Source organism: Clarias gariepinus, chromosome 8 (genome assembly GCF_024256425.1).
Source record: "Clarias gariepinus isolate MV-2021 ecotype Netherlands chromosome 8, CGAR_prim_01v2, whole genome shotgun sequence".
Classification (NCBI taxonomy): domain Eukaryota; kingdom Metazoa; phylum Chordata; class Actinopteri; order Siluriformes; family Clariidae; genus Clarias; species Clarias gariepinus.
Genome location: NC_071107.1, coordinates 9,038,646 through 9,058,493, shown reverse-complemented (window position 1 = coordinate 9,058,493; position 19,848 = coordinate 9,038,646). Strand labels below are relative to the sequence as shown.

General features: G+C 38.5%; 1 protein-coding gene across 3 annotated transcripts in view; it reads right to left on the bottom strand.

Moving 5' to 3' along the window:
- LOC128528988 (gamma-aminobutyric acid receptor subunit pi) overlaps nucleotides 1–19,848 on the bottom strand; it is a 60,658-nt gene that overhangs the window by 6,432 nt on the left and 34,378 nt on the right. For all 3 annotated transcript variants that reach the window (XR_008361004.1, XM_053502257.1, XM_053502258.1), the window contains exons 3-6: nucleotides 6,375–6,487; nucleotides 5,678–5,745; nucleotides 4,022–4,239; nucleotides 1,869–1,951 (exon numbers count right to left, since the gene is read on the bottom strand). Coding sequence is in view for 2 of the 3 variants with exons in the window: in XM_053502257.1 (XP_053358232.1) it covers nucleotides 1,869–1,951; nucleotides 4,022–4,239; nucleotides 5,678–5,745; nucleotides 6,375–6,487 (482 nt within the window). In the remaining variant the exon portion in view is untranslated. The remainder of the gene's footprint in view (nucleotides 1–1,868; nucleotides 1,952–4,021; nucleotides 4,240–5,677; nucleotides 5,746–6,374; nucleotides 6,488–19,848) is intronic.

Below are 19,848 nucleotides of genomic sequence, written 5' to 3'. Positions count from 1 at the left end.
TGGGTACAAAAAAAACATCAAAGGGTTTATCATTACCTGGAAGCACAGTGAAGTCTATTATTAAGAAGGTGAAGGTATTGTGTACAACACCACCCCTTTTTGAATCAGGATGTTGCTCCAAACAATGTAGAAAATGAAAGGTCCAGGAGGAAACTGGTCAGAGAGACTACCAAAAGGCCTACAGCAACTCTGAAGCAGTTGAAGGAATTTATGATAAAAAGTGGTCATTGTGTGCATGGGAGGCTTGCTTTAAAAAAGACACTTTTCCAAAAAAAGCCACATGCAGTGACCACTGAGCTTTGCAAAAACGCAAGTGGTCAGATGCGGCTAAAATTGAATTATTTACCCACAACACCAATTGATATGCCTCGCGGAAATCATGGAAGCATGGAGGTGGCGATATTCTCTTATGGATGTTTCTCTCAAGCAGTGACTGGAGTACGTGCCAGGATAGAAGGAACATGGATGGGGTCAAATTCTTAAGGAAAATCTGCTGCCTTCAGCCAGGAATTAGTCAATGGGATGAAGGTTTATCTTCCACCATGAAAATGACCCAGAGCAAAGAAAAACCGACCTTACAGTGGTTGGAAAAAAAGGATTAAAATCTGTGGAATAACTTGCAAACTGCAGTCCACAAATGGTCACCATCAAATTTAACTTAACTTAATCACGACTCTCGCATGCCACTCATCATGTTTAACAGACGCTGTACAACACTCTGCCCTGTTGATCTCCAGAACCCCCAGCTACACTTCACTCCCACTGCCTTGTTTTTATAACGCAGGAAGATGCCTGAAACCTATTAACGAAGATAAATCAATATCCGTGCCTGTTCACGTGGCACCACCCCTTCGCACACCTGCAGAAGGTAGGCCGCCTACCTGGTAAAGCTCCGGAGTGAGCGAGAAGCGGCAAAAGATTTGGGCGCACGCCATTATATTTAAAGTCACTGCTGTATTGTGAACAGTGAATAGTGAATGCAAAGTAGATGGTGAGAAACACGCTTTGGTAATATTGTATCTAGTAATAAGAAAGGCTAGTCTTTCTACACCAGGGAACATTTGATTATTATGACTGAAAATTATGATTATGTCAAAAATATAGTACTATTATTATTTGGTGTGACTATAAAGCAGTGTGTATTCTGCGTATGGGCATATTGTTTTGAGTGGGAGATACAGTATGTTGGAAATATGCAACTATGAGGGAGGACTTGATTTGCTTCTCTCACTCTAACACACACATTCATTCTCTTTCTCTTTCTCTCCCACTCTCTGGGTCTTTCACTCTCATTGCAGCTTACATAACGATTCACAGAAACCATGGCAGAAGCTCAATCCCAGAGAGAGAAAGAGAGAGAGAGAGAGAGAAATATCACAAAATGCTTTTACTGGCTTGGAGAATTTAGAGGATAAAATTTACAATCTGGTTTCAGTACTAACCATATTGACCCAATAAACTGACTGTCACCACACATCTCACACCCACAACTTCATCCATTGTCTGAGTACTGTGTATCTTCCTCACAGGCTGAAGAAAACTTAAACTGACTCAAACAAATCTACACACAAATATTATACCTTCCCAATCTGTGGTTATATGCTTTGATTATATTTGATCATGGAAATGCTTTAAGTAAAAAAAAAATACACAGCACAGATGCATATTTAGTTTATGGATGTTTATCCAGACCATGTGTTATGAAATATGAAACAGATTATATAGTCGTACGTTGCTGATGCGACAAGCAAGAGCTGAGGAATAAAAAAGAGCCTATAGCTTGTTGCCACAGCAACGCTCTCATTAATGCTTTGGAAAAGAGTCAGAGTCAGAGAGAGAGAGAGAGAGAGAGTATGCCTCGCTCTTACAGCTTTCCAGTTGAAGGGTGCATGTCTGTTTATCCATGGGATATTTAGTCAGGTCCATGTTGCAGGCCACAGTGGTGGTGATCCTGGAGAAATACACAAACACACATGAAATATTATTGTCTAATTAATGCTGAAATGTTCAGCAACATGCCAGAGTAAGACATCTTAGCTCATGTGTGCTGACCTGGCCCTTGCTGACCGTTTCTGCTATTAGATCCATATATTTGTTAAATCAGCATCACATGATTTGGAGAGAGAATCTCATGGATCCTTTTTTATTTTTAACATCCACACATACTGTACACCCTAGCTCTCAATTAACAGGAATATTCCATTTAGATGGGAACATGGATACCACGGGTATTATAATAGATGCAGTCTTAGCTCTAAAATATAAAATGTAATTATGTGGAAATATGAATACTATTTTTTTCTGCCTGAAAAAAAAAACAAAAAACGCACCAAACACCAAAGGACCTCAACACCTCTCTCTCTCTCTCTTTTCTCTCACACCCAATTTCACACACACACACACACACACTACACATGGTGTTGGCAGAAAAACAATGAAATGTAAATGAGATCTACCTACACTCACTGTCCACAATATTAGGAACACCCGTACACCTGCATATCCATGCAATTGTAAAAATATAAAATCGCAAATCAGTTATTTTTTATAATACAACAATCTCTAAATTATAAATGGAATAGTGTGGAAAACTAAACAACATCCAATGATGGGGTAATTCTGCAAACAGGAGAGAATGGCCTGACTGGTTTGCACTGGCAAGAAGGACCGCACCAACTCCAATAACCACTCTTTACAACCATGGTGAGGAGAACAGCATTTCAGAATGCACAACGTGATAAACCTCACAGAAGGTTGGTTTTGATGATAACTGAGGATAGGACAAAGACCTAGACCACATGTCCTGTTTGAGTGAATTTGTGTCTACTGTAGACTAAATTTCCTACCCATGGCTGATAGAAGTGAAAAAGTCTTCTGCTGCTTTTCATCTTCCTATCCTGTTGTGAATTTGGCTCCAGGTTAAACTATGGATCTAGGTGGTAAGACTAAAATGCTCATCGGGAAGTGCTTCCTCTCTTCAGTACCGGTCCATGCTGAGTACACAATCTAGCATCTTCCTGGAGATGCATGAAATCCCTTTTTAAAACAATCAACATTTTCTTTGTTTCATGGCAGCAAATTCAAACATCTGTTTATGGTTGTGATTGCCAAATTCTTGTATATAAAAACCTGCAAGTATACAGTACCAGGGGAACTGAATTTAAATTTATGCATGTCTGGTCGATACAATGTTCTTCTTGCCATGGGCCGAATTTCATGTTTGTGTAGGATTTAGATCTTTATATATGCATTGCCTGTAAGTCTGTAAGAAAAATAAGCATTTCAATATTATTTATGGTCAAACTTCAGTAATAATATTACACATGTGGACAGTTAAAACTTTGATGGCTGTGTATATTTCCGCATATATGCATGGAAAAACAATCTTCAATCAATCTTTATTTGCATGCTGCCGGGCTCTAAATGAATGTGAAAGGGCTCTGGTTGCTCTATTATACCAGACTCTCAGTTCTGGTATTTTACACGACCCTCACCTCAGACTGATGCAGATATGCTTACTTTCACACCCAGTTTTTTACCTTATAGTGGTGCTTTACATTACGGCTTTTTAATATCGCCAGCGTTTCAGAACATACAGTATGAGACAAACTGGTTTTTAACTTCCTGCAGAAAAAATAAATATATATTCATCTGACCATTCATTGTTAAGGGTTTAGTTTTCATAGTCTACTTTACTTTTTTTGAGTAAGCCATGATTGCATGTGTCACACTTGTAAGAGACTGATGAGTGACACATACTGTATAGCTGTGCCCACCTCAATGGAAAAAAAGCTCAGGATTACTCGTATATTCATTATTCTCATCTATCAGAAAAGCATCAGGGCCGTCCGCCATTTAGTGGCATGTGTAAATGTCTGGTACAGATCTTAAGGTTCTTAGGGCTCTTAAGAATCATTGACGAAGCCCATGGATTTACATAAATAACATTGGACACTTCGGTATTCTGTCAGAGCTTTGATTTATTGTCATCCTTTAGTCCAGAACGAAGAGTTCACCTCACCGGAGAGCATAAAGCACAGTCCCATTGGGGAAGATTCGGATCAGCCTGTTCTCCACCGTGATATCATGCAGGAAGGACTTCTTGGAATCCACAATGAAGGTATCAGGAACCCAGAGTAGCTCCACCAGACGCCCATCCAGACTCAAGCTCTTATTGCCTTCAAACACCAGTCTTTCGTCTGTCCAGCGCTGCCGCAGGAAAATGGTGGCAGTGTAGTCCTACGTAAGTGAATCAGTGATAAACCACACACAACAGACTAAAATTACTGAGCATTTCAGGGTATTTGACAATGTAACATACAAAACAAAACGATCAGTTCAATAACTTCAAGACACATCCTAAAATACATCTTTCACAACCATCAAAATGCCCCCCTTGTAATGCTTGTGTTGGTGTGCTTATTTGTTGTATTCTTTAACAACGTTTTAGCTTGATTGATTCGAAGACCCTGTCCAATTTCAAGCATGAGGATGGTTTTGATTGAGACTACAAAGCACTTCTGTGAATTCTCTAGATACCAGCATCTGGCAGATTCTGTAGTTGTAAATACAGTATGTGAAACTTTTAAAAGGAGGTGTCCATTCTTAAGAGACCAAGTGGCCATGACTGTGCCCTACTCCCTCCAAAGAAAGCATTCTTTAAATCGAGAAGCCTGAAGGTTCCACTCAGTGGGTGTTAAAATTAATGGCCATTTGCGAAACATTTGAATGTCATTTTATAAGGCTGAACCCAGGGGGATTTTTGTCTCACTATCATAGACATGGATAAAAAACTTGGACAAGTTTCTCAATTAGATAATGAGGAAATAGACTAAGCCACTGTCCCTCACTGGCATTGTTTAATTTGGGAGCTGCCACTGAACTGGTCATATACAGTACATTCAAAGGGGGAAATAAACCAAGATAAAACCTGAAACCCACATCAAACACTATTGCTTTGTTACATGTTCGTTCAGTTTAACATCTATCCATTATCTGTCCGGTCTATCACATATAGGGTTGCAGGAAGCCTGGAGCCTATCCGGGAACAAAGCCTGGTACACCCTGGATGGGTTGCCACCACATTGTAGGGTACAAGCACACACACACTACAAGTAATTTGAAAATACCAATCAACTAAAACTGCATGTCTTTGTATGATGGGAGAAAACCTACCAAGCATGGGGAGAACATGCAAACTTCACACACACTGGGGCAGAGGTGAGATTCATACCCCAACACTGTAGGTGTGGGGCAACAATGCTAACCACCAAGTTTGTTGTTGTTGGTCATCCGGCTGCTTCTGGTAAGGGGTCGCCAGAGCATAAGTCTCATGCGGTTCCTGACGCAACCCTCCCATTTCACCCGGGATTGGGACCAGCACTACATCCAGTGGCTGGGGTTTGGGTTTTTGGCTGGGAATAAAACCCAGGCCTTCCACATGGCAGACCTACCAATGAGCCACCAATACCCCCACACTAACCACCAAGTTTAACATTATTTAAAAATAATATTTCTAAACTAAATTTAAGCCTTTCTGTTGCTACTGCCATTTTTATCTATTCGGCATAAAAATATCAGCAATATGCTCATCTTGTTCCATTGCTTCAATAATAAAATCAACCAATTTTAGTCCTGTGAGTATTTTTTTATCCATTATTCCATTTTTTTCCCTTACCATGTTGATTTCTGAGATTGTGTCAATGCTGGCGATGTCCAAACTCATCCCCACAGTAACAGGGCCATCTGCGGGGGAAACAAATGTGGAGTAAAAAACAGAAACAAAGCAATATGTTGCATGTTTATGGCTTCCAACAAAAAAATCATTTGGATGATGAATGAGCATTCATAACAATTCCTGGCAAAATAAACATATTTCCACTTAGGGTAAAATTTGCACAGAAAGTTAGAAATATAAAAAGGCAAAAACAACACAAAAAAACGTATTTATTAAATAATTATAAAAATTCTTTTTTTTTTTTAGTTTCGCCTATTAAATAAAGATACACTCTATGATCTCCGGCCTATTTTTCCGTTAAAGTGCATCTCATGAGGCAGATGCAGAATTCATCAGGATAGAAAGGGTTTTAGTTGGATGTTATTTTGGTGCGTAGGAGAAATCTGGCTGGAAGAGCAGGCACAGTGGTGGTGCCATGGTGAAGCGATAATGAAAGATTCTTTTTGAAGGCAGACACAAATAGACAGCTGACTGGGTGAGAAACCGATGCATTATGGAATGTACTGTAACAATTTTATTTAAGGCTTGTTTCTGACATGACGGTGGAGTTTCCCCTATCCTAATTTAGAATCAAAATATTGAATTAAAGGCTATGTTGATTTAATTATCTGTGTATGCGAACACAGAATATGCTTACTGTCAAAGAAAGGCCTCAGGTACTTGTTGTATCCTTTCATCAGCTTCTGAATGGTGGGAGGCAGAATTTCTCCCTCCTTTACCTCAGCACTCAGCAGTGGCTCCTCCAAGATGCTGCCGGCACACAAGGAGACAAAATAAAGGGAAAGTGAGAAGGAAACCAAATCTTTCTGTCTCTTTTTTTTTCCTGACGTGATAGCTGGGGGCTCCAGATCCTGCTGAACTACGCCACATTAGTGGAGCAGTGGAGTGATGATGAGTGCAGTGTTACAGCCTAAATGGCATACTTACACAGAACAGGAGATTAACGCTTCCAAAACAACTTTAAATTAGCAGCGTGTGAGAGTGGCAATGTTCTCGTGTATAAAGGAAAGAGAATTGCGGACTCATGAGTGAACACATAATGGACAAGACTGGGATGTTCCTACCTTTTGATTCACTAACAGTGTTCGAGCAATGTTTCAGAAATTTTACATCTTGCATCCAAGCAAAGCCCAGAAAAATTGCAGGATGATAAATTATTTACAGAATATGGGGCTTGGCACTGATTGATCTTTACTGCAAGACAAACCTTCATGCACAAGGATACAGTATAAAATACAGTGTGTGAGAAGGTTGCTTAACCAAATAGCGTGAATACGGTGATTTAATACCTGCCCACGCTCTTAATCTAAGCCAGCTACTGCAGCACGGCTCTATAAAAAGCAACAATAAAGTTCATAGTTTAATCACTTTCTTGCAGATTTCTTCTGCATAATGATTATCTGACGCACTGAGGGCTCCCAACTGCTAAACACCTTCAACCTAATTTATTTGCCTTAAGCATCTCTGCGATTTCAGGTAGACAAACATTTAGTGAAACATTTACTTGCTGGAAACTTCAAAACAATATGATCAGTACTGTGTAGGATCCCCTGTAGTGCCACAGGGAAAGCTCTGGCCCCTCGGGGCGGGGCCCCACAAGACCTCTGGAGGTGTGCTGTGGTGTCTGGTAGGGGACGTTGGCAGCGATCTTTTGGGTACACATGCCCAAATGCTCACGGCTTAAGAAACCGCAATTGTGCAGGATCCACAGTGTAGGAAGCTTATTGAGGAGGCTCACTATGAGTTCACTGGAGCATGTAGAGTGCTTAAGAACTAGCCGTTATCATACTTTGGCATGCTGAGAAAAAAAAAAAATGGGTTAGTTTTTTCATTACTTTCCGTCTAGCTTTGCTTTCCCTTTCTATCTCACACACATTCAAATATACAGTGTGACACGGTGTAGGTTTATGTCAGAGGTCTTGTGTGTGGTGACAAACAGCTCTTGTGCCCTGCTAGTGACTGTGCATAACAGGCTGTATTACCCAATAAAACACACACATGCACGCACACACACACACACACACACACACACACACACACAAAGAAAGCATCAAGTCTGACAATGCATGCAGCCTGGGATTGTCATTATTATTTTATTTCTAAAAAGCCCAATATGCTGCAAGTGGAATAGAAAACTTATAAGAGGCATAAATAAATCAAACTTAAAACTTAAATTAAAATATAACCAGTCTCCTGATTAGAAAATGGTTCAGGATAAGAACAATAGGGTCCAATTTCAAGGTCCTCTGACTCACATCCCAGGCGCGTGCAGCAACTGTGTGGAGCATTGCATCACTCTCTCTCATATACAACAGATCAAAAGACGGATGCTCCAGTCTGAATTGATTTTACGCAGGCAGCGAAGGTAAAAAGGACTGAAGGAGAAGCAGAGAATGCACATAAACAGAAACGTGTCTGTCTGACTACAAGACACGGAATAATAATGATGCGATCATTTCCCCACAGATATATTGCACTCCTGTCTGACGGCATCACATTGCCCTTCATCATTCTGGGCTTCGAGCTACTCAAAGATGAATCCCAGGCAGAGATATATGGAGGTCAGTTTCAAGTCATGTAACGATGGGAAAAATCCTAGAGCTCATAAACTTAAGGCAGCACAGTCAAATTGGCAGAAGTGGAGGCTGCTGATGGCCGTTGAGGGAACTCATACTGAACAGAAAAGATTTCCGAGTGGTTTAATAGATTTAACCTCCAACCTGCAGTGTGAGAAGCACATGCCTCTCATTCGAGTTAACTTCTTTCTGATTAAAGAGAAGTTGGAGATTTTCTGACACCCATAATGGTTTTATGTATTTGTTTGTTTGTTTATTAGTTTCCTCATTTATTTACTCACTTAAATACCTACTAGCGTAAGTTAAAAAAAAAATTGTAGTAATAGTTAAAAGGTTAAAGCTATCACCATCTGGCACAAAACTCAACTTTTTGATTGCATTTATGACTCAGGTTCATTTTTCATAGTGGACGTCCCATTTTTTTTTTTTGGAGTAAGCCATGCTGTGTCACGCTTTTTTGTGTGTGGTGAGGATTGTGGCAGTTTGTAAGGTGCATTGCTGTCATTTCTGTGTCTTTCGCAGACTCTGTCTATACACAGGTATCTTCACCCATTGTGTTGATTGGCTATGTTGAGTGACACGCATAGCTATGCCCATCTTAAGGGAAAAAGTGCTATATTTATCCAAAAAAGCACTAGATGTTATGACATAAGTTGGTACATAACTTCCCTTCTACTCAACATTTTGATCTCATTTATGATGCAGGTTTAACTTCAGGTAAAATACAGAAGGACTGGCAAAGTTTTGTAAAAATCCGGCTGGACAGACATACAAACATACAGACAGAAATTTTTCTGAGACTGGTTTTGAGTCTTCCAATGTATGACATGTAAAGACATCATTAAAAGAGCGAGTTCTGACCAATGTACAGACAAAACCTCTTGTTTATACAGTATAGATGCCCCACCCTGTAATGGTGGCTCAACTGGTTAAGGCTATGGGTGACAGGGTTACTGATCGGGATTGGGGGTTCAAGCCCCAGCACCATCAAGCTGCCACTGTTGAGCAAGGCCCTTAACCCTATCTGCTCCAGGGGCGCTGTAAGCTGGCTGACTCTGTGCATCGATCCCAGTATCCTAACTGGGATATGTGACAAATAATTGATATATATCAGCCAGGAGTGGTAAGTGGCTGCAGTCCCATTACTTTTTTATCATGTTGAGAGATTAACTGCTGGTGTTGATCCTTAAGATGAAGATGTGTACAGCCTCAAGCGGCAAGTTCTTAATGATTACACTAGGGGCTATTCGAGCTGCGTGGGCCATAACCTGAATTTTATTAAAACTTTTAATTAGGCTTCTCTTTGTTTAGATTGTGCTCTTAAGCATAAGAGATTGTACAACTTTCCATCAGTTGTGGTGTGGAGATCCAGTAGATGTCTTCACTTGATGACCTGAAAGTGTGTTCGAGCAAGAGTGTAAAAAGTTAACAACAGAAAAGGTTTGTGCAAGGTCACATGCTTGTTTAACGCCACACTAATGCTAAGAAGATTTGACATGCTGGCAGCATACTCTACCGTTTCCATCATATCATCATGTATGGACCTCACTATGTTTAGCATTATTATTATATTTAGCTCATGAAATGCAGCCAAAAAGAGGTAGCAAAATGAAAGGACCATTCCTGCTTACCAAGTCAAATGTGTGAATTAAGGAAAGTTATGGGTTGTACCGCTATACTTGATGACTTCTGCAGGAATGTCATCCCTGCCTGGTGACTTTAAGAGGAGCCTGTCAATAGCATTGTATATCTTCTTCTATAGTTGGGGTCATGTCAAGAAAAAGGCAGCATTGGAAACTTGGTTTTCCTTGGCATAATCACTAGAGTCGCCACCTGTTTGTTTGTTGTTGTTTTTTGTTTTTTTTTCTGACTTCACCCCTGATTATGTTTTAATGGAGCGTTTTTTACTTTGCATGGGTCTAATGACTGGCTTTTTACTTGACTTAGCCCCAAGCTGTGCTTAGAGCTTCTGTAGGGTCTGAGGGCCTGCAGCTCTTGGCCTTTTTTATGGATGCTGAGCATTGCACAATCTAACTTTGACTGGTAGTCACACACACACACACTTTTCTGTTAAGAAAAGCAAGCAAAATTCCAGTAGTTTAAACATTCAGGGATTGTGGACTCATACACAATTAAATAAGCAATTATAATTACAACCATAATGATGGCCTTTAATACTTAGATGAAAAGTGGAACCCATGGACATGACCCACTTTGCAGTTTCCTTCCTTGATATGCTTTGCCAGGTCTTTACTGCAGCTGCCTTCAGTCTTGTCTTCAGTAAGTGAAAAGCATGCTCTATTGGTTTGATTTGGCCGGTGAAGAACATCCCTTGGGTAGCTTTCATTGTATGTTTTGATCATTATCCATATGCAATATGAAGCGGTGATGATGTACAAAGGAAATCATAACTAGAATAATGGCTGCTCTTTATACATTACATTAAGATATTAAACACAAAAAGAAACCCAGTGCTGACCCATCTGGCCATACAGCATGTATAGCATGCAGAACAGCAAACCGAACTCAGGAACGAACTCGGGACCCTGAAGCTGTGAGGGATCAAGGCTGCCTAATTAATACATTGGGTAGTTAGCAATCCTGTATTACTCTACACATATTTCAAAAGAAATAGAAAATTCACCAAGGATATCTTGTAATTAGATTGTTCTGGATGCCAAGGGCAAGTGCTTTTCTACTGAAACATTATGGGAAATTAATTGTAAAATGTAGTTATGTGAGCCAGGAATGTACTGTAGTTATGAGACTCATGTAAATTTAGGCCTTCTGGCAATACCTGATGCTTTAAGATGTCACAGTTGATACTGTATTTATTAACTATGATTTTTCATATGCTTTCAGAAGTATGAGCCTGTAATTCTAAATGCCCTTGAAATGATATTTAGAATTACTTTCAAAAGTGATATCATGATATAGAATAATACGTACAAATTCTTATTTGAGTTTTATTTATATTTCACTTTTGATGCTTACAATATAAAGCTTTAACCATTACATATTTCACTGCAAAAGCTAAATATCTGTAGCACAACCCAACCAGTGCTTTTATAGTGTTGTTGGTAAAAAGCGTTGCTCTGAAATGGACCTAAGATGTAACCAACACTATTTTTAACATAACTCCGTATTGTAAGCCCACTCAATAACCCAACGGCCCATTGGCCACATCCGGCCCACTCAAATTTTGAATGACCCATGGGTGTTATGTAACATCTACAGTATTGTACGCGCAACTAGATAAATTTGGGTCATACTATTTGTTTGCAAAACGGAAATAAACCATACTGGTGAAAATAATTTTAATTCAATAAAACCAATTCTAATTAATTAAATAAGTATTACATTATTTTGTTACCCATGAACTGCAATGGTGAGAGTTTATAACAAATCTGATAGCCATGGTCATTAAAGCGTTTTTCAATTGTCGAAAAAGTCGACGACTGGAATAAGCTGGATTCTCAAGTGGAATGTGAGAGCTGAGAGCATTTGTGTCCGGATGCAGGAATTACTTTTGCTCTTCTGTTAGTAATGTAATGAATTCTCCTACATCTTATAAATGATAAAAATCAATCTTAAACATGCACAATCATATTCAGTGTTTGGGTATAAATACCTACGAGTAATAGCCGTAGGTATGTAATATTATAATGCACTAAATGCACCAAAGTATATGTTGGGCCACCTGACACAAGGCACGGTACACCCTGGACAGGGTGCCAATCTATCGCACAAACACACACTCATTCACCTACTATGGGCAATTTGGAAATGCCAATTAACTTAATCTGCATGTCTATGGACTGTGGAAGGAAACTGGAGTACCCTGAGGAAACCCACCAAGCACGGCGAGAACATGCAAACTCCATGCACACAGAGATAAGAATCGAGTCTGGCTGAGAATCTAATCGAAGTGCTAACCACTATACCACCATGTCGCCTATCATCGCACTTATGTGGTTTGTCCCCAAACTGTTGCCACAAATGTTAACTCCATAGGATTTCTGCAGCTTTCTGCAGCATTAGGAATTCCATCCACTAGAACCTAAAGTCCTAACCTAAAACTTTTCCAATGTGACAGTGCCCCTATGCACAAAGCAATATCCATAAACATACAGTATGTTTTGTCAAGCTTGGAGAAGAATGGGAGTGGCCTACACAGCACCCTGACCTCAGCCACACTGAACACCTTTGGGATGAACTGGAATGCAGAATGCCTCAGGCCCCCTGGGTTTACAAATATGCTCGTGACTAAATAAGCAAATCCCTACAGGTATGCTCCAAAAAACCCATGAAAGCCATCCCAGAATAGTGACGGTCATTAAAACAGTAAAGGTAGGTCTAAATTAGACATGGTCTGCTTACAAGCAAATATGGGTATGACTGGTAAGGTATTAACATACATTAAACCGTACAGTGTACATCAAAATATATGCATATTTTTCAGATTTGGACTCATTGGTGAAAAAATACAGGGCAAATTATCTTCATCTAACACATATATTTTACCTAATAGAGTATAACTTAAATATACTGAGTTACCAGATTTGTTTCACTGCTTAGTAAAAACAATGTAATAATTGATAGGTGCTATAATAATTATAGGCACTATTTGTTTGTTTGTTTGTTTGTTTTTGTGGGTTTGGGAGAAGAATTTTTTGCTGAGATCTGTCTGAGATCCGTCAACCTATCACACCTACAAAAGTTTGGTCATAGAGCCAATGTTTAATTGGACGTGTTTCATTTACTTACATTCAAATGCACAGCTTTTGTTAAATGACCGGTCGCTGCGAGTCTGAATAAATCACACTAACGTTATAAAGTTTTATTGATTGTACTGTTTGGTATTTTAATATGAATTAAAATAAAAGACTAAGGTCACATGTTTAAACAACGCCTATTTTTGCTATACTGAAAATATTCTCATATTATCCTTACAATTTCAGAACAGCATGAAGTTTGTAATGCCAGGGATTTCTGTGTTGTGGGAGAATGTTTATTACAGAAGACAGTCTTGGCATAGACAATCCTTGCACATTGGCCCAAGGAAGGTCATTATGCTAGACACTTAGAGTCTGTGCAGCTGAGTGATTACAAACCACTGTTTCAATCTTTTATTTTAAACACCATTCCTAATGCTCCATTCATTCATACCTGCTGCAAATTCTGATTATTTTTATCAGTATAAAATAAAAGAAACAAATTTGTCTAGCAGGTGGCACGGCGGTGTAGTGGTTAGCACTGTCGCCTTGCACCTCCAGGCTCTGGGTTCGATTCCCGTCTCAGTGTGCATGGAGTTTGCATGTTCTCCCTGTGCTTGGTGGGTTTCCTCCAGGTACGCTGGTTTCCTCCCACAGTCCAAAGACATGTAGATTAGGCTAACTGGTGTTCCCAAGTTGCCAATAGTGTGTAAGTAAGTGTGTGTGCCCTGCAATGGATTGGCACCCTGTCCAGGGTGTACCCTGCCTCCTGGGAAAGGCTCCAGATCCCCGCGACCCAGAATACAGGATAAAGCAGTATAGAAGATGAGTGAGTGAGATTTGTCTAGCAAAGCTGCTTTCTTTTCCTACTTAGTGATATATCTCCGAGCACTGAAGATAAATGCCTTCTTTCTCTTTACTGAACACAGTGGCACCAGTTCTGTTAGATAGAGGAAAAGACAGACAGACAGAGACATCAAACAGACAGATAGACAGACACTTTATTAATCTTGAAGGAAACTGCAAACATTCAGTTTTAAAGGATAGTTAACACAACAGGCTTGTAGATGCAATTGCGTCGTGCAGAGCACACAGCTCAACAACACAAATAGTGCACATGTGAAAGATGACCTTTCTTTCCGGCTTGTACAGGAATGACTAAGATAAAAAGCATGTTTACGAAAAGATAACATGTGCCAAATATAATCAAATGAGGATGAATAGATAAATTGAAATGTGCAACATGAGACCTAGCAATCAAAATATGACAGCAGTGTAAAAAGTGGGTGGAGCCAGATAGAGGCAATGAAGGTCAATGCAGATTAGAATAAGTGATGAATAGATAAATAGGATTGTGAACATTGAGTCTGTGATGGAGAAGAGCGGCATGTTTAGCAGATAACATGTAGCAGTCGAGGAACCATCACGACCGAGAATCCCAATCCAAGTCCCTCGGATGCTGTAAAGAGGTGTTAAGAATATGTATGGACCTGGGGACAATGGATTTTTCTGAGTTTGTCTGTAGAGGAGCTCTGTGACAGAAGTCTGCCACTGAACATGCTCCCTGCTTGGCAAAATCTCCAAAGAGTGGGTGGTTGGAGTTAGACATGATAGACATAGATGGTCCTCTATTCCGGCACAAAGTTCAGCTTGAAGCCAAACATAGACTCGGCTCTTCTTGTCCAAGTGTGTGGCATCTCTACTTTTGAGGTTCTCTCCTCAGCAAACTAAAAACAGTAAGTACCATCGTACCCATAAGCTCTATTTTTTTCAAGTATCATCGGCAATTGATTGGTTTAGCAGTTCATACTTCATCACACACTCCAGCACAAAGAACTAACTTAAAAAAAATGACACTTATCACATTATGACCACCACCAGATGAACTGAACATCAATGATAACCAACTATAAAACAGTATACACAACTATAACAACTATATACGCTTACCCATGCCCAGCCTGTCCTTTTCCGATCCAACAGAAAAGCCAATGCACCAAAAAATTCAGTGTTGACCACAATAGAAAGGCGCAAGAGCGCCATGCACCACATCACACACCCTCTTTGCTTGTCCTGCAGTCAAAGAGCCCAAGACTGCCAACCCAGCTTCCAAACTCCCCAGATCCCGATCCGATTTAGCACTCTTGGGATGCGCCGGACAGACTAGTCCGATCCACGAGGCCACCCTTCAGAACTAACAGCACTCAAAGGGTTAACTGCCAACATTCTGGTGCCACACACTCCACAGTACACCACCAGAGGCACTGCTGAGACCCTGATTGAAGGTATAGAGTATATAAAAGCTGGCAACTTAAATTACATCACCCTTATTTTATTATTTTTTTTATATTATTATTATCAACACATTTGTCCACTTTGGAAAATAATATTCTTCGGAAAACTATCAACTTTCAAATACCGACACGAAAGTCAACAAATTATAGATGAAAGAAATAACAGTAAGAAAGTAACGTTGAAGTACACATTCGGATGCATACAAATCATGCATTATTGTAATATTAAATCATTATTATATATTAATACATTAGATAGCATTATGCTTGTATGCTGGTAATCATTCACATTCACTTCTTTTCTGAGAATACCAGAAAGCCTAAAACAGATTCGTTTTGTAGAATACAAACTAAGAAAAACACTAGAGCAGAGAATGTCTGAATTCTTCCCCCAAATAGATAGCGCCTTTTTTCCCTGCTAATTTAACTCTGTTCCACAGCCTGTCTAAACGCACCATGACACCCAGTAAGCACCTAATCTTTCTATCTTTTTCCTGCTGCAAAACATGCCACCACCAGCTGATCCCTGTTTTATATATATTTCTCATCCTTCTCTTTTATGTCTTTTTCTTTTTTTTTCTTATCAAGTGCCTATCTTGTCTGCTGCTCCTCTCTCTGTATCTCTGGGCTTTAGTTGCTGAACATGAGGCAGAGGAACTTTATGATAATGGATGTTTTTTTTCTTTTTTATCATCTTATATAGCACCCGAGTAAAGAAGAGTTTTTATCTTATTATAAATCTCATTTAAAGTACTGAAAACCATATAGAAAAGAATCACATCCACAGTACCAGTATAACCTAAACAAAGTTTCAAGAACTTTTTTTATTAATCATTACGTATATTTAACAGCGGTGCACACATTTGTAAAATGTCAATATATAAACACAGGTAAGTTACAATCCAGTGTTTAGGTACATTTTCAGGTGAGTCTAGAAAACAACCGGTGCTTATAGCACTGTTGTATAAAAGCACACCGATATCACACTCGAGGTTCTGCTGTCATCAGCTGCATCATAGGTAGCAGGGGGGACAGCACGAGTGTCGCAGATATCACAGCCGTGCTGATAATCAGCACAACAACACAACGTCGAGTGTGATCCTGCTTTTATACAAAAAACATCATTTATTTTTAACAGATTATGATTTGTTTGTTTATTTAACCAGTCATTTTGCTTCCATCTTGTATCGCTAAGTGACTGGCGGGGAACTAACTAACTGCATCTGGTGGAGCTGGCGACCGACAGTTAGCGACTGACAGTTAGTGTAATTAACAGGGATGAAAGTGGTATTAAATTCTTCCTGGTAGTATTTAGCCAAATGATAAGAATAAACCATAAGGGTGATGGACAGTTCTGTAAATCTCGTCCCTTATGGAGAAAAAATAAAAATATATATATATATATATATATAATATAAAATATAATGTAAAATATAATGCAATATATTAAATAATACATTTCCATATATAGGATACTAGTTATAAATATATTGCAATATAAGAATGGACCATGCATGGATATATTGTATGTAGTGCAATAAAGATAAAAAATATTATATTTAAACTTTATTGAAACATTGAAATTTAGGCATGTTAAAGAATTATACACACTTTCACTTTGTCGCTGTGCTCTGATTAATGCCTATAAAGTCTATATTTTAACTACATTAACATATAAGCATATTGTAAAAAAAAGTATAAAGAAATAGATACAGTACATTTAATCGAAGTCAATATATTATGAAGTATATTGTTGGATATAAAACTACATATAATAAGATATACATTTAATATATTTCTCAATATATGAAAAGCGACAATTCCTTATGTATTTATGCAATATATTATTCTGTGTATTGTGAAGATATTTATGTGAATTCCTATTTTTTCTGTAATTATTAGTTAGTATCAGTTAGTGTGGTAACGAGGAATATTAACATTAAAAAATCTTTTCAATTTACCAGTAGATCAAAAGACTAAATTATTTAATATATTGACATTTCACTTAGCATATGAACTCTGTTAACTTCCAGGTTCTGGGGTTAAATTCCAAATAGTGTTCAACGGTAGGCTAGTTTGCTAGGATGTACAATATAATCCCTTGTCCCATACACCAAGTAATGCCCTTGGTCAAGGGTTGGAGAGCGATTTGGGATTCAGTGTTGTGTTAAAAGCTGGTTAACTTTGTATCCATAAGTATAAGAACACGGATGTTTTAAGGCGATTTGGAATGTCTAGGAAGCAATTATTAAGAAGACAAACTTTTGTTTAAAATGACATGACATCATCAAAAGTGTTCTTGCTGAAAGTACTTCTGTGAGTGGTTTTAAATGTGGTGTTTGGCAGGCAAGTTGCTCTCTCTTCTTAGTACTGACCTACTATCCCTCCTACTTTATCATCCTGTATCACCATGCATGGAATGCCTCTCGTCCAATCAGATTACTCGGTTGGAACTAAGTGCCATATAATAAAGGGTAAATCACATACACTAGTGTGTATGTCTTACTCACATAACTAAGATAAATCCTTTACTTTCGCTTATGAAATTACATATCAGCTAAGTATGGTGAGCTTGTGCTTATTGAGCAAGGCTGGTCCCAGCTATGACAGTTATGAAATTGAATGTGTCAACAATCATATTATGTGAAGTCAAATGCAATCTACACCTTGTAATAGGCACACTTTTCTGCTGAATAGGCAGTGATAAAGGCATTTCCTAGCAATTACTGCTGTACAGCTACATTCTTGCCTGCATCTGTCAAAGCCTGGGATTGTATTAAATCTGAATACAGTTTATAAATAAACATTATTTATGCAAAACCCTGCAAATGTATTGCAGAAGGTTTCACCATGGTTAAATATCTGTGAGGTCTATTACTCTTAGAGGCAACATTTTCTACGCAAATAAACATATATTCATCCTTAATGCTTTTGTAATGAGGAATTAATGCATGCACATAATGAAGCATGCATGTACTGTATATATAGGGATGTTTGAATTGGAAAATTATATGTACATATATTTACATATGTACTTAGCTGCAAGTAAACTCATGTTGCACATCTTTATTGTCAGCAGCTATGTAAATATAAACACAACTCAACTACATAAGGTCTAATGTCACTAAGTGAATAAATGTCAGAATCGGGAAAATGGGATCTGATATGTCAAAGAAAATGGCTTGTTGGAACCCGATATAGTCTTCTTGGAAGGAATTTATAGTTGGACGTGAGTGCAAACAGTGTTTAATAATTAAACAACTAATAAACAAAAGAACTAAAACATAGAAAAACAAAAACATAGGAGTAGTTCAAGGTAAGACAAACTTACTAAGGGGACAAAAGGTTCTCCCAGCTCAAACACAGCATAACAGCAACAATACAACAACATACTGTATAATGCTGTATAGTGACTCATACTGTAGACTCTCATACTCACTATCTGTATAGAGATCTGGACTCTGCTGTGACGATAACTCTAATGCCGCTGCTACATACCAATGTTTACATACTACGCAACTCACTTTAAGTTTAATTTATTATTATATGCATCCATCTATTTCACCTTATTCTACTTTTCTACTTTTTTCTTCTACATCTACTTTGTTTTGACTACCTTTTATCACAGTTTATACAGTTTCTATTTATTTACAGATAGTTTATACAGATGTTTACTTTTTCAGATTTTTTACAGATGTTTATTCAAGATTTTGCACTAATGGACTACTTCCATTTATCATTATGGAAACAGTTATTTTATTTATGTAGTTTTATTTGGTATTTGCACTGATGTCTTTTTTTAACTACTCTGTGTGCCTTTAATTGCCCCCATGGGGACAAATAAAGTCTCGTTTTAAAAAGTAAATTGAATTAAGGTGAATTGAACTAGGTGCGGAAATGTACTAAGGATTGAATAGGCAGAACTGAGGTTAACTGATACTGGAACACAAAACACTCTCCAACCTACTCTCTAAAAAATTATTCTCGATACCACTTACCCTGGGACTCGGCATAAGACGAGGTACATCCTGTACAGGTTACCAGTCCATTACAGGGTAACAAAGCACAAACGCATCTGGAAACATCTGCATATGGACATCTGCATGTCTGTGGACTGTGAAAAGAAACTTACTAAGCATGGAGAGAGCATGCAAACTCCATGCACACAAACCCTGAAGGTTCAAGGCTAAAGTGTTAACCACTATGCCACCATGCCACCAGAAACATAAAACAGGTATACAAAAACATTGAAAAAGAAGCAGGTAACAAAGGAAGATTTCTTTTCAAAATGAAAAAGATGAATGAAGATAAATGTGAGTTCATTATTTGCATACATACGCATTTGCATAAAGTAGCTTTCTTGTCAGCTCAAGTCAGTCTGGCCATCTTCTCTGACCCTGCCTGTCATCAACAAGGCATTTCCATTTACAGAACTGCTGTTTATTTGTTTGTTTCTTCCCCACACCATTCTGTGCAAAGGCGATTTGATCAGCAGTTTCTTATATACTCAAACCAGACAGTCTGGC